General features: G+C 45.4%; 1 protein-coding gene across 1 annotated transcript in view; it reads left to right on the top strand.

The window, feature by feature from the left end:
* Positions 1–12,806, top strand: part of LOC125940205 (A disintegrin and metalloproteinase with thrombospondin motifs 10-like) — a 50,248-nt gene that overhangs the window by 26,130 nt on the left and 11,312 nt on the right. The window contains exons 4-5 of the mRNA XM_049656021.1: positions 1,270–1,443; positions 5,347–5,491. Coding sequence (XP_049511978.1) covers positions 1,270–1,443; positions 5,347–5,491 — 319 coding nt within the window. The remainder of the gene's footprint in view (positions 1–1,269; positions 1,444–5,346; positions 5,492–12,806) is intronic.

Below are 12,806 nucleotides of genomic sequence, written 5' to 3'. Positions count from 1 at the left end.
TCGCTAGGTTTGGGAATAGCAAACAAACACACGCGGCGCGTGTACCACGCGGTTGCGTTCGTGTCTAGAAAATATGAAACGGTTGCACGGGCGCGTAAACGATTGGAATTGTTGAAACGCTTGAAAACGGTTGAAAAGAACGCCGCGCATCGTTCTTAATGGTTCCGCCCTGCAAGCGCGAACAAAGGTGACACGCACAAATTTCTTTGCATAAGATGCGCTGCTGCAACGTGAACGACCATAGCAGGCGACACCATTATTCATCGAATTGCAAAGCATGCTATGCCGCCCCATGAAGTGCACCGCCCAGCAAAGAAGCAAGGGCCTAAAAAAAAGAAAGCAGGTGGAGCTCGTCACGTGATTGCAAAGCCTCGACTACGGCATGAAAACCGACACTGAATGAACGTTGTTTGCCGACGCTAGTGACAGCAAAAGAGCATATTGTCTCTGTTGACAGTGACAATCGCCTCCTGGAGGCATGGTACAGAAAACTTCAACGTATTGTGCTTCCTCTATTATTATTTATTATTATAACCATTAAAAATTATTTCGGTAAAATATTCCTAGACAGTATTTTAGGAGATCTAAGTTTCCAATGGGGGCCTGTTGAAGGGCCCTTTTAGGAACAAGCTCTAAGGTGCATTTTACAAGCATTACACTGTTCACAATTGAATGTCCTATAAAAGCAGGTGCTTCTAACGGAAAACAACTGAATTGATATAGTACTTGGTGCACTGTGCCAGTGCTCGTAACGCCACGAAGGAAATTTTCGTCGCGAGATGGTCATACAATACTGGGCTTTTGGACCGAGCTGAGTGTACTACAGCCATCAGTCACGTCAATATAAAGACATGTACACAAAGTGAGACTGGCCAAACACTTAAGTGCTGGGTCAAAGTTGAGATCATGCATTCACTAGCTACATAATTCAGATGTATCACTGTTTAGTTACTGCGAATTATTCAGCGGAAATTATGAGCAATATATCATTACGCAAAAACTAGACCAACTACGCATGGGGCGAATCTCTATTGCAGCAAAAAACATTACAAGTCACCCACTGCATGAACTCTCTCCTTGTATTCAGCAAAACAATTTCGTTGTCCTCTAGCTATAATAAAAAATGCACATATACGACATTTCTGACTGGGAATTCTCTTTTTGGACATTAGGGAAATACGATGGGTTGTAGATCTCTTTTAAAACTTTCTTGAATATTCACAGTCATTCCTCTATTCAATTTGTATGCCTAATTTTCACGTTTTTCAGCATAGGCTCGGGACATGATGGGAGACCAGCGCACGATTACCTCAAAAATAGCCCAGGTGCCCTAAAATGCCCTGATAACCCAAAATTTATTATGGCAGAATATTTTCAGCCACAGGCGGAGACCTACCTCCCATTGTCTACTTGTACCCGCGATCAAGTTAAAGCTTTCCTAACGTGAGTTATTTTAGTTTTCTTCATACATTACATGCACACAAAAATAAACACTGTGCAGTCAATGTTAAATCGAGAGCGCTACCACGACAAGCTCTTTGCATTCGTGCTGTGACCAGTTCACTTTACTACGTTTACATAACCTGCACGTTTTACTGCCATAAAGGCCACGATCGACAGCATACGTTCCTCCCTTGAAAGCAAGCCGGTTTTTTTAGACATTTGGCACGTGCCTTGCGTGTCGCTTTCTCGGCTCCTTTCCTTATAATAGCATCTTACTTGGGGCGTTGTATTAGACGGCACTCGCTTCGGAATAGGCTCACATTCCGCAGCACAATCCGCAATACTTGTAGGAGCTAACAAGTATTGCTTGAAGCTCGAAGTCCTTGGGCTCGGGCGGCATATTCGGCTTGCCGGACGGCCCAGAGCTACCGCAAAGAACAAAACTTGGGGCACGAACACAAGCTTCGTTGAACAACACGCTAAAGACGACAGGTTTTTTGGAGGCTGAGAAACATATGTTTGTCAATAGGATTAAGATCAGCTGTCACTATATTCCATGTGCCTTGGCCATATTTCACTGGTATTATTGATTGATCCACAGGGATCAAATGAAAACGCGCCAAAAACAATCATGTGCTCAACGCCTTAGCGAAATAAAACCGAAAGCACTAGCCAAACGTTGTGAGTGCTTGGACTATAGCAACACACCTATGAAAGATCCGTCCAAGTAGTTTTGGTTGCGCTGCCACAGAACGCTGTCGGCTATAGATCATTTTTTTTCTTGGTGAAGGACACAGGGTGTTTCTACGAAAACATGATTATTTAGATATAGCCGTTCTGAAATAAAGAGACGGCTCCTTCGGAGGCATGCCTACAGTGGTTGCGACCATCGCCGGTCAGGTTTATACGTGCTAATAGTCGCTGATTAACAAACATTATTGACATTTTATGTTTTGTTTTAGTGGGCTCATCGTAATAGGAAAATTGAAGCGAGCTCTCCATATGATCCATATCAACTTCTGGATCTGAACCTACGCGATTACCCGTGGAACTCGGGCAAGGCGAATTACGGGTTTCAGAGCGCGTGAAATCGAAACTGAAGGACTGATTGAAATAAAGGGCCCCTAAACCACCTCCGATATTTTTCACATTTCAAGTAAACACGCGCATTGAGTTCAGCATGCGGACAGGATCAACGATGGCAAACGCTGCAGGCTTTCCGGTATCCGCAGGGATCATCGTGATGTCACCAAGGTGCATCTGGTGATGTGTACGGGGGCAACGATGTCGATTGGTCGCGCAAGAACCTACGACTTCCGGTTAGTCGGCTAGCAGGTACGCGCGCTCCTTGCTCTTCCTCGTTGTGTTGTTCGCTTGTGCGCACTTGCGAATCGGTAATTACAGACCTCAACACAAGTGCCAAATCACTCGCGTTCCAACACAGTCGTGCTTAGCGGTATGATTAGCTGCGCGAACAGAGTGCAAAAGTGTTGGCCTTTCTAGACGTGCCCGCAACACAGGGCCCATAGCGGCACGCTTCGCATGAGCACAGGCAGGCACGGCAGCAACAACGGACAGCCGAGAAGCGCTGAGTCGCGGCAAGGCCCGCTCACGTTACCCGCACCGTAACTCGCCGCACGCCGTTCGCGGGCCGCCGTTCGACGGCGGTTTTGCTCGCGAACGGTGAGATTTCCTTGGCGTAGAGAGCATGAGACCGGGACCCATTTGTGCGGCAGCCTCACAACCGCTGATCGCCCGTCGGCGCCCATATCGTCGTTAGGCCTTCTCCCGTTCACCACAAAGCTAAAGCGGACGGCACTTCGGATAAATCGTCGACGCTCGCAAGCCACAATATTTTCTTATCGTTGTTGTCGCTCTTCACATTAATTGTACCCAAAGAAGAAAATACGCTGATATTATCGACGGCGTCGGCTGCGATGCGAGCACAGCCGTGCCGGTCGTCTGCCGTCGGTAGCAGCTGCCGTGCACTGCAACTGTGCTCGACAAGTATCGGAGCTCTCGTTCGAGTATAACGTTTGAGACTTGATATCGTTTTTCATAAAATGTACAATTTACGCATCGATTTATCTAGCGGAAATTATTTTCCTTGGAAAAGAAGCTGCAGCCGATGTTTTCGTGGCCGGTGGAGAAGGCGCGCAGCTTCGCGGTCGTCGACTGGTCCGTCAGTCGTACGGTGGGTGGTGCGGCGGCCGACTGCCGTCTACTTGGGACACCTCTCGCGCAGCAGACGTTCTACGGCACTGGAGGCCGATTCGCCGCCTTAACCGGAAGTGGACAGTGTCTTGAAAAGCGCGTTGGCCATGACGTCTGTCAAGTGACGTTTGGAGGAGCACTCGGCGTGGAGGAGAGACCAGCCGACGAGGAGAGCAGCGAAGGAAAAAGCGAAACGAGTGAGGGCCGTGTCTCGATCATCAAATGCGTGTAACTCCACTATTACGGCACGATTTCGAAGAATTGTCGCGGCTACATGTTCGGTGTAGACTCGTGCACAACTGCAACACCACAACTAAATTTCGACCTCTAGGTGTTTTAGGGGCCCTTTGAGCAGCTTGAAATAACATAGATTAAGGCAAAGAAAGCACAGTGCTCTCTGCGCTGTGTATCTGTTTTTCTTTCCCTCCGTCTGTGTTATTTCGCGCTCCATAAGTCAGGAATGCATTACCAACTCGCCCAGTAAACCACCCTACTGAAATGAGAGGATGTCGTGAGCGCAAAGGCATGTCCCTCGAGGTGAAGTTCTGCTTACGTCACCCACCCGCGGGCAGCCAGTGCACTAAGGCTATGTGCTCCTCTCTGGCGCAGCCATAGAGCACTGGCTAGCCGCTGCCGGGTGACGTAAGTTGAACGTCGCCTCGAATCGCATTTTTTCATATCCAAAAGTTCATATAGCATTTATGGAGAGCTCGTTTCCACTTCGCAATTTCAATGAGCCCACTGAAACTAAATGTTTCTAAGGTAATTAGTGATTATTGGTAATTTACACTAAATTAACCCGTATCATCCGTCAACCCGTGGTCAACACCACAAACGGCATGTCTCCAATGGAACCGACCTTTTGTTACAAAGCGACTATCTTTAAATAGCTCCTAAAGTATTCGTAATACCAGCCTGTACATTAATACCCCCTCATATATCCAATGTTGTTTAAGATGATGTTGGAAATCAACTCCTCACTGTGTCATCGTATACTCGTGCATCTGGTAACAATCAACGTGATGACAAGTTGCATGGATTCGTAAAAACATGGAAGTCCATTCAAGGCTTCTTAAATTTGTATAAATACTGGTCCGTATAAATACTGCTTGGTTGCTAAGGATTGGCGAAAAGCTCCTGGACGTTTATGTATTTTCTATCCGCAGCCACTGAGAAGACTCGAACGTTAAATGGCGGTCCCCTAGTCAGCTTCACCGCAATTCATCACTGTTAACCGGTAAAGAATACCTAATGCACTGCGGCGTAGCATACTAAATTTTAACGGGCCCAATGTGATGCAATAGTGTGGGATACTCAAGCGCACAACAGAAATACCTGAGCGTATTGTTATACGGAGCTCAGTAAAATGTGCAGGCGGGACAAAACCATAGCTGACCTGCGAGCGTGTGTCAAACTGCATTCTTGCGCCATACATGAGGTGCTTCCTTCGTTAGAGGGCGCAAGAAGCAGTTGGGCTAGCAATCGCACATCCTTAATTATTTATTTCTCGCCTGTATATATGTCTGAGGGTAAAATGAACTGTGATATAAACTATTTGTTTTGCCTTCTCCAGTAAGATTGCTCGGGTAACAATTACCACCCAATAATGACATATAGTTTCATGGTTTTCATAATTGCTTTTCATTGAAAGTTGTCTTACCGCGGACAAAGCAGCATTTTTCGTTTCAGAACTCGATATGGTAACTGCCTTTTAAATAACCAGGCTAGAAAGTATCCACCGCTGTCTCAAGCCATCTTCCGAAAACCCATCGTGGACGGAACTCGGTATTGCAAATACCTCCACAATGATACATCTAATGTGGAATATGTGCCGGTAAGATGTATGCATATACACCTTTCTATAATTTAAATAGTGAATTTGCGCTAGGCACTCAAATTTATGCACACCTTAGAAATTATTGGCACCTAAAAATGTAAGAAATATTCTTAACAATATTTACCGGAAAGCCAAAAATAATTCTTGCGCACAAAATATTGCCCGCAAGCCAGGGTAGCGACATTTAGAAATTAATAAAAAATTCAATTTTCTATATTGTCACCAAGTCAAGTAGTGCTCGTTATGCTACACGAGGGACACGCTCTGAAGCCTCACGATTAAACACAAATAAAAAAAATGTTCTATTGCTGAGGTGACTGACTGGTTAAATTGGTAATCCATACTAAGTATGAACAGTGGAAAAGCAGCAAGCGTCGAAAACGAGACGGGACGAGCGCTCACTTTGAACTGACAATTTTATCGAAAGGTCTGCAAATATACTCTTCAAGCTTCTATTAGGTCGCAGTAACTGGCTTTTGGCAATGCTTCTAACATTCAACGTATCTCATTACAGTGATGTGATGAAAAATGTTTGGACGTGTTTTTAAAATGAGTAGTCACGCAAAACTCTTTGGGTTCTGTTTTTCTTTCGCCGCTTAAGGGGTCCCTGAAAGACTTTTTATCGAAGGTGATAAAGGTGTTTGAAGTTTAATTAGACTATTGCAGGAATAATTTGCGGCAAAAAGTTATTCAATGCGTTGAGCAGAAGTGGACCTATTGGCAATCAAACACACAGCTCGCGGTGCTTCCACTCCGTCATTCTTCTATGATTTGCACAGCGAAGGTTACGGCGGGGCGGGGTGAGCCCGCAAAGCTCCGCCTACCTGACGTCACCGTGGCGCGCAGTTCAAATACGATTTTAGGTGTTCACGTAGACGCCACTATTTCCAATTTTAGCGCCTACGACGCGCCAGACACTTTTGTCCTCAGCGAGCAGCAGTGCGCCCAGTCAGTGGACTCGTCGCGGCACCTAGCGGCGGCCGCAGCATCAACACAACGTAGCAAACCGCAAGCTACATGCAACTGCAGCTTTCGCTTTGTGCACGACAGGGCTAAGGTGCGCACTCGCGATCATATGTTCCTGTCTGGTTATCCTGTTTGGTGCGGACCAGCTTTATCCTGCACCACCTTGACCACCGAATAGTAGCCCCATTCAACTTGCGCATGTTGAAGCGCCATCGATTGCTCATGTCAAAGCGCAGCCTTTCGAAGCGGCCAGGAGGGACCCAAAGCTGGCAAGCGTGCGTGTGGCCTAAGCTTATGTTTCGCGTTACTCTAGATTAGTTGAGTGTTTAAACGAGTCGAAATTAGTGAGACAGACGGCGACAACACCGATAAGCAGGGTGGGCAAAGTTTAATTTCTACGACGGTGGCCGCGGCCGAGCGTGAGTATGCGATAGTCGGCTTCTACTGGAAGTACGTATTTATCGAAATTAGAAAGCAGGTTTTCGCTTACTTCAGCCTGTTTACTAAACTGCGTCAATAAATATGCACATTGACAGTAGGAAGAAGCCCACTGACCTAAACACCTTTTTGAATTGTGGAAACCTGCTATATTACGAAATAATGTGCCCAGAAAAGAGTGAGGAGACGGCTTCTGTTGAAAAGAAAGCGCTTGAGAAAAAGGGGACGTCGCGGCCCGCTTGTGGGATTGACGCACCGCGCACGACTCAAAGTTTGCTTGAGATGTTGACAGCAGCGTATGCTATCCGCGGACTGTGTTCTTTCACCAAGCACGTAATTAATAGCTATTGACCTAGTAATCGTGACAAAAAAATTCATTGCCTTAGCGCGCCACGAATATTTAGTTATATGCTCATATCCCACGGACAGTCGTGGTTTCGATTTCGAGCTTGTAAATTAGCTTGTAAACGTGTAGGCGTGCTTGTAAACCGAAGTGATCACGTGAGCGCGGAGACCTGCGAAGCAGGTTAGCACACCATCTACCATGCCATCTGTGCGCCTAGTTGGTCTGGTAGTTTGTTGGGGATGCTGTGCATTGCTACACTATGCTGATGATTCGTTGGACAGAAGTCCACTACGCAGTATTATCCCGGCATTATGGAGCTTTAGTCATGTTTTAGCGTGTCCGTCAAATTTCGTACCATAGGTTGTTTGCTGGGTCACCGTAGAGGTGCACGGTAGAAACAACGCTTGAAGCAACACCTGTTAACGCATTGTCCAACCAGAGAGCGCTACAAAACAATGCTGGAACTTGCATGTTCTACCTAACTTATGTAAATCGTTGGTAGCCACATAGTCGTTAACGTACGTACTTTATGATAATTTTGTTCGACAATTGCATTGATGCGACAAAAAATTTAATGAATTGTAGCTAAACAAAATGTAAAAGGGCGTCGCCATCAGCTTTCCTACTGTTGGTCACGGCACCGGCAATCTCGCAATCCATAAACGGTGAGAAGTTTGCGCGTACACTTCCTGTGTGGTCAGAGCAATACACCCGATGTACACAGTGTAGAAACATCTTCCGAATGGTCAGACAAGCCAATCACGTCGCACGACCCCGAAATCATGTCTCCGAAACTGGTGACGTAACATTGTTTACAAAGAGGGCCTACTCTGATGACTACATTGATAGATGCTTCACGTTATGATTCGCCAGTTGCGCGAACTTCAAAATAAATACATTGTGTTCCAAGCGGCCTATTCAAATGATACTTTACAGATCCCACCTTTGATCTCGCAACATTGTAAACTATACCAGTTATTTCAAAGTTGGCATTTTTGTGTCATTACCCCTTTAAATGAACCTTAAAGTAGACCTCCTTGCAAATAACTTCTTTTATCAAGAACAACGTGGTTTTCTTGAGGACTTCGTAAAGGCAGTTATTAGAATTTCCACAGAACATGACCACTGCACTCAATTCTCATTCATATTGACAGCTATTTTGCGGATAGATATAAAAGACGATTTTGATTGTACAAATTGCAAGCACTTTTCTAAAGCTATGCTGTCTTGAGAAACCTACAACATAATTGCGTATGTCTAAGCTCTGCTTAGACACTGAAACCAATGCGAATGTCTGAAAGGTGGCTTTTCATCACATATTTGTATGTATACATGGTTCGGCAAAATAAACGGAACTGACTCAGACTCACTCACAAAATATATATTTTTTTCATTGAGATCAGTCCCACTCAGACTAATAGAATTCTACTCAGCCGGGCTCACAAGACTAAGCCGCATTCACTCATACTAATGCTCACCATAATCAAAGTAATGGAGGCCCACCTAGACTCGCGGAATTACACTCATTCAGGCTCTTTGGATTCACGTCATGAAGGATACACTCATAATAAAGGAATAATATTGCGTGAAATGTCATGCAGTCGCCCACCAACTCATTTCCTTCAAACTCACAGGCTGAAAACTCACGTAAATTACCAGCTAAGTATATACTATGTATGCGCTCGTGGTCGTGACGCGGTCGCCGCTGTGATGCCGCTGTATTTCCTGCTTTGTCATGCAACTCTCGTTATGCGCTCGTCGTCACATCGTCGTCGTCATACAGGCATCGATTCGTTGTCGCAGCGCCGTTGTGTAGCCACCGGGGTCATTCTATCGTTGCCATTCCAGCTTTGCAATCCGGCTCGCGTCATGCCGTAGTCATCACACAATTGTCACCACACAAACATTGTGACAAAATCATTGTCATGCCGTAGTCGTCATACAGTCGTCGTCAGCCCATAGGCCTCATAGCGTTGTCATACCATCGTCGTCAATGTGTCGTCGACATACAGTGTCATACCGTCTCGTAATGCGTTCACCGTCGCCATTCTATCCTCGTCATCCGAATCTCGCCATTCTGTCATCGTCACATTGCTATACTACTGTCCCCGTGCCGTCGTAATCATAAATCCTTCGCCGTTCCATCGACATTGTCCATCATTATATCGTGGTTAGGCTATCATCATACAATCGTGATTACGCCACCATTGTCATCTCATCATCGTCATTACGTCATGTGAGACAGTCGCTATCATGCATCCGTTGCCTTCTCCTCGTGATCGTGCCAATTCCATCAGTCCTGCTTCGTGATCTGTCTATCGTAATGCCGTCGTTGTCACGCCATTGTCGTCATCTCACCGTCCTCATACCTATGTTTTACCTTCGTCCTCATTGCGTCATCGTCATACAGCTATCATCATGTATTCCTTGTCATATACCGCTTTCGTCATACCATCGGTGAAATACATATGCATACTTTTAACTTCCACATCGGACTCTTGTGTTGTCATCGTGGTCATACCATTATAGTGACACGCAGTCGTCGTCATAACATTCTGGTCAAGCCGACGTCGTCAAGTTGTCGATTGTGTCGTCACTTCAATGACGTTATCGAATTCTTGGCATAAAATTGTCATCATACCCCCTTCAGTAATCTATCGACGACATTCTATCCTTGCCATTTTATCTTATGCTGTCAGCAGTCAATCGTGATCTTGCAGCCGCTGTCATGCTTTCGCCATAATTGGGCATTCGTAAACAGTCGTTATCATAAATGCGTGCTCATACCGTCGCCAATATAACTTGTCATCATCCCATTATATCTATGTCGTCGTCATCACGATGTCATCGTCATACTGTCGTCATCATTGAAGAATCGTCACCTCATTTTTATTTTATTTTATTTTATTTCAATACCTTCAAGGCCCAGGGGGCGTTACAGAAGGAAGTGGTATAAAAAAAAGAAGTCATAATGCAGCAAAAATAAAACAAATGGTATCAGCAACGAAAAAACGTATGTTTAAGCGAAATACAAGATCACATTGATAAAAAAGCAGATTAGGCAATTACATAGTTTTCTGCGGCAGTTACAAAAAATTACAACGTGTCAGAAATGTAAGCAACAAAGGTGGGTAGGTGGTTCCAATGCTCGCCGTCCTTGCCAGAAATGAGAACAATATGGAGTACACAAAAGAAAACATTATCGTATACAGGACAGAAAAAGTAAGTTTAGGTAAAATGCAAATCAGATTACGAATAAGACAGATTAGGTGAACACATAGTTTTCAGCAGCAGTTTTAAATAAACACGTGTCAGATATATCGGCAACAGATCGGCAACATTGTCGTCATGCCGTCGTCGTCATACCGTCTTTGTCATTCTTTCTTCGTCATTGTAACGTCGTGAGTGGTGACGGCGTCAGCATCAAGCAGTAATCGTCGCGGCGATGTGCTACGGTTTGTCATTAGCAAGGGCGTCTCGTAGGCAAAGTCGGATGACACACCGGAATGTCGCATACAGCAGAAGCGAGGGAAGTCCCACAACGGCAATACAGATGTCAAATGAACGTGACTTCACTAATACGGCATGTGGCTACATTGCTCGACTGGCAATTGCGTTGCCATCACAGTCCTCGGGAGATGAGTTCTGCCGTAATTTTCTTATTGGAGCAGTCTGAAGCTTGCAAATTTTAATTTAGAGCATTATTATGGTTAGCCGTGTTAACAATAAGAAACATTGTATTCTGCAGCTATAAAGCTGTGATAAAAAGCAGCCTAATCGCATTTTTATTGATTCATAAGTGTTTGTTTAACACAGATTGGCACGATCTCATGTGGTGACGGTAAGAAAATTCAGAGCCATTGCGCTCTGCGAAGGTGGATGACCAGCGAAAGGACGAGCACTCTACGCCCAAAGCGTTCGTCGGCCTCCAAAGAAAGTATGTTCTGTGCAGCTATGCGATTTAGGTCAGCCGTATCTGGCGGTCTGGCGGTCGCAACTCTCTACTTTTGACTGCACAGGTTAAGAAACAATGAAACTGCCCGCGTCACCAAATTCAGACAAACGTCGACAAGCAAAACAACACAACCTGTCAGGGGGTTGTATTGTAACAGGTGAACTTTACGATTGCGCCTTTCTGCACATTCAAAGAGCTGCATTGCATTGCAAGTGATAGCAGCGTCAACGCCTGTCGATATATTTATGGGCACTCTTACGGTGGGCGCTGAAAAAAAAAGGTATTTATTGATTATGATCAAGTAAAATAGAGTTGTCTCTTCTTTTCTTGCCAGGTGTATATAAACTGATTAGAAATTTTATTTTCGTTAAATTATTCTGTCTCGGTTGAGTTAAAAACACTTTTTTCTTTCTTAGTGTTTATTCCCTCCAAACATAGTTGCGCTTCAACAGCTGCTCCCATAGCCAACCTTGCGGATGTCGGTGACCATTCGTATTGAAGAACTTTTAGCCGCAAGCTTCGGGACCTATTTGGATTGACCTTGGTCAGCAGGCGTGATCCAACCAAAAGTGCTTACGCATGGCGTTTTCGGCACGATCTTCGTTCATATTACCTGATGCCTGCCATACCCGTGCACATTCGCGCTTCTGTTCTCGACGGTGTTCTTCGTAGGCACGCTGTTCTTCCGCAGTGCTCACAGCACGCAGCCTACACATGGCACGAGTGTAAAGTAAGTGAGATAAGGTTACGTAGCTTGCGTATAGAGCCCGTGACGTCACACCGCGATCCATACTAAACAGTGTCGATTCCGGTTTTACTTTTTGTATTACGATATATTTTTTATCACAATACGTTTTGGCAGTTCTCGCGATTAAACGCAGCTGGGGCATACCTATCGATACGCTTTTGTCACCGTTTTAAAGCGAAGCTTTCTATGTCTCACTGATTCGTATGTGAGCGGGAAAACGCACTGAAGGAAATCCTACGTACACACTGGAACTATCTGAGCATCTGCGCACTCAATCTTAGAACACTACAGTTTGCATTCGCAGCTGTACAGATAAGAACAATGGGAACTGCAACGCCACGATACCCAGACGAACTCTATATATCTGTGTTGCATTACGCGCGTTACGCAATGCATTTCCCGCCGTCACCATGGGTAGGCCGCGGTTGCAGCGCACGGCAGAAAAAGAGGCTGCCGTACGCGAACGTAAGCGCGAGCGCGATCTTGCCGGTAAGGCCGATCCCGTGTATCGGCAACGGTATGCGGTCCGCGAAAGTGCTGAGTGTGTGCGTGTAATCAACGGCTACATGATCTGAACTGAAGTCTATGCAGCTTAACGAAATGTGCCTTCATTCAACTTCAATGTTTAAAAAAGTCCAATCTTAAACAAGCAATCAAATCACATATGCATAACATCGGGTGGCTGAGCATTTGTTGGGTTCGTTGCGTGGTCATTGGCTTTGGGCATTGACCTTTATTTAGTTTGCATGAGGCGAAAGCTTCGCGTTCAAGCATCTTTCTCCAAGAAAGGGCCTTCGATTTTTTTATCGCCGGGATCGGCTGGTATTGACCTCTGGGGTGGCCGCCATCTTTTTTGCCT

The sequence above is a fragment of the Dermacentor silvarum genome, chromosome 9 (genome assembly GCF_013339745.2).
Source record: "Dermacentor silvarum isolate Dsil-2018 chromosome 9, BIME_Dsil_1.4, whole genome shotgun sequence".
Taxonomy (NCBI): Eukaryota; Metazoa; Arthropoda; class Arachnida; order Ixodida; family Ixodidae; genus Dermacentor; species Dermacentor silvarum.
Note: the sequence above shows the minus strand (reverse complement) of the source record. Positions and strands in the feature narration are given on the sequence as shown.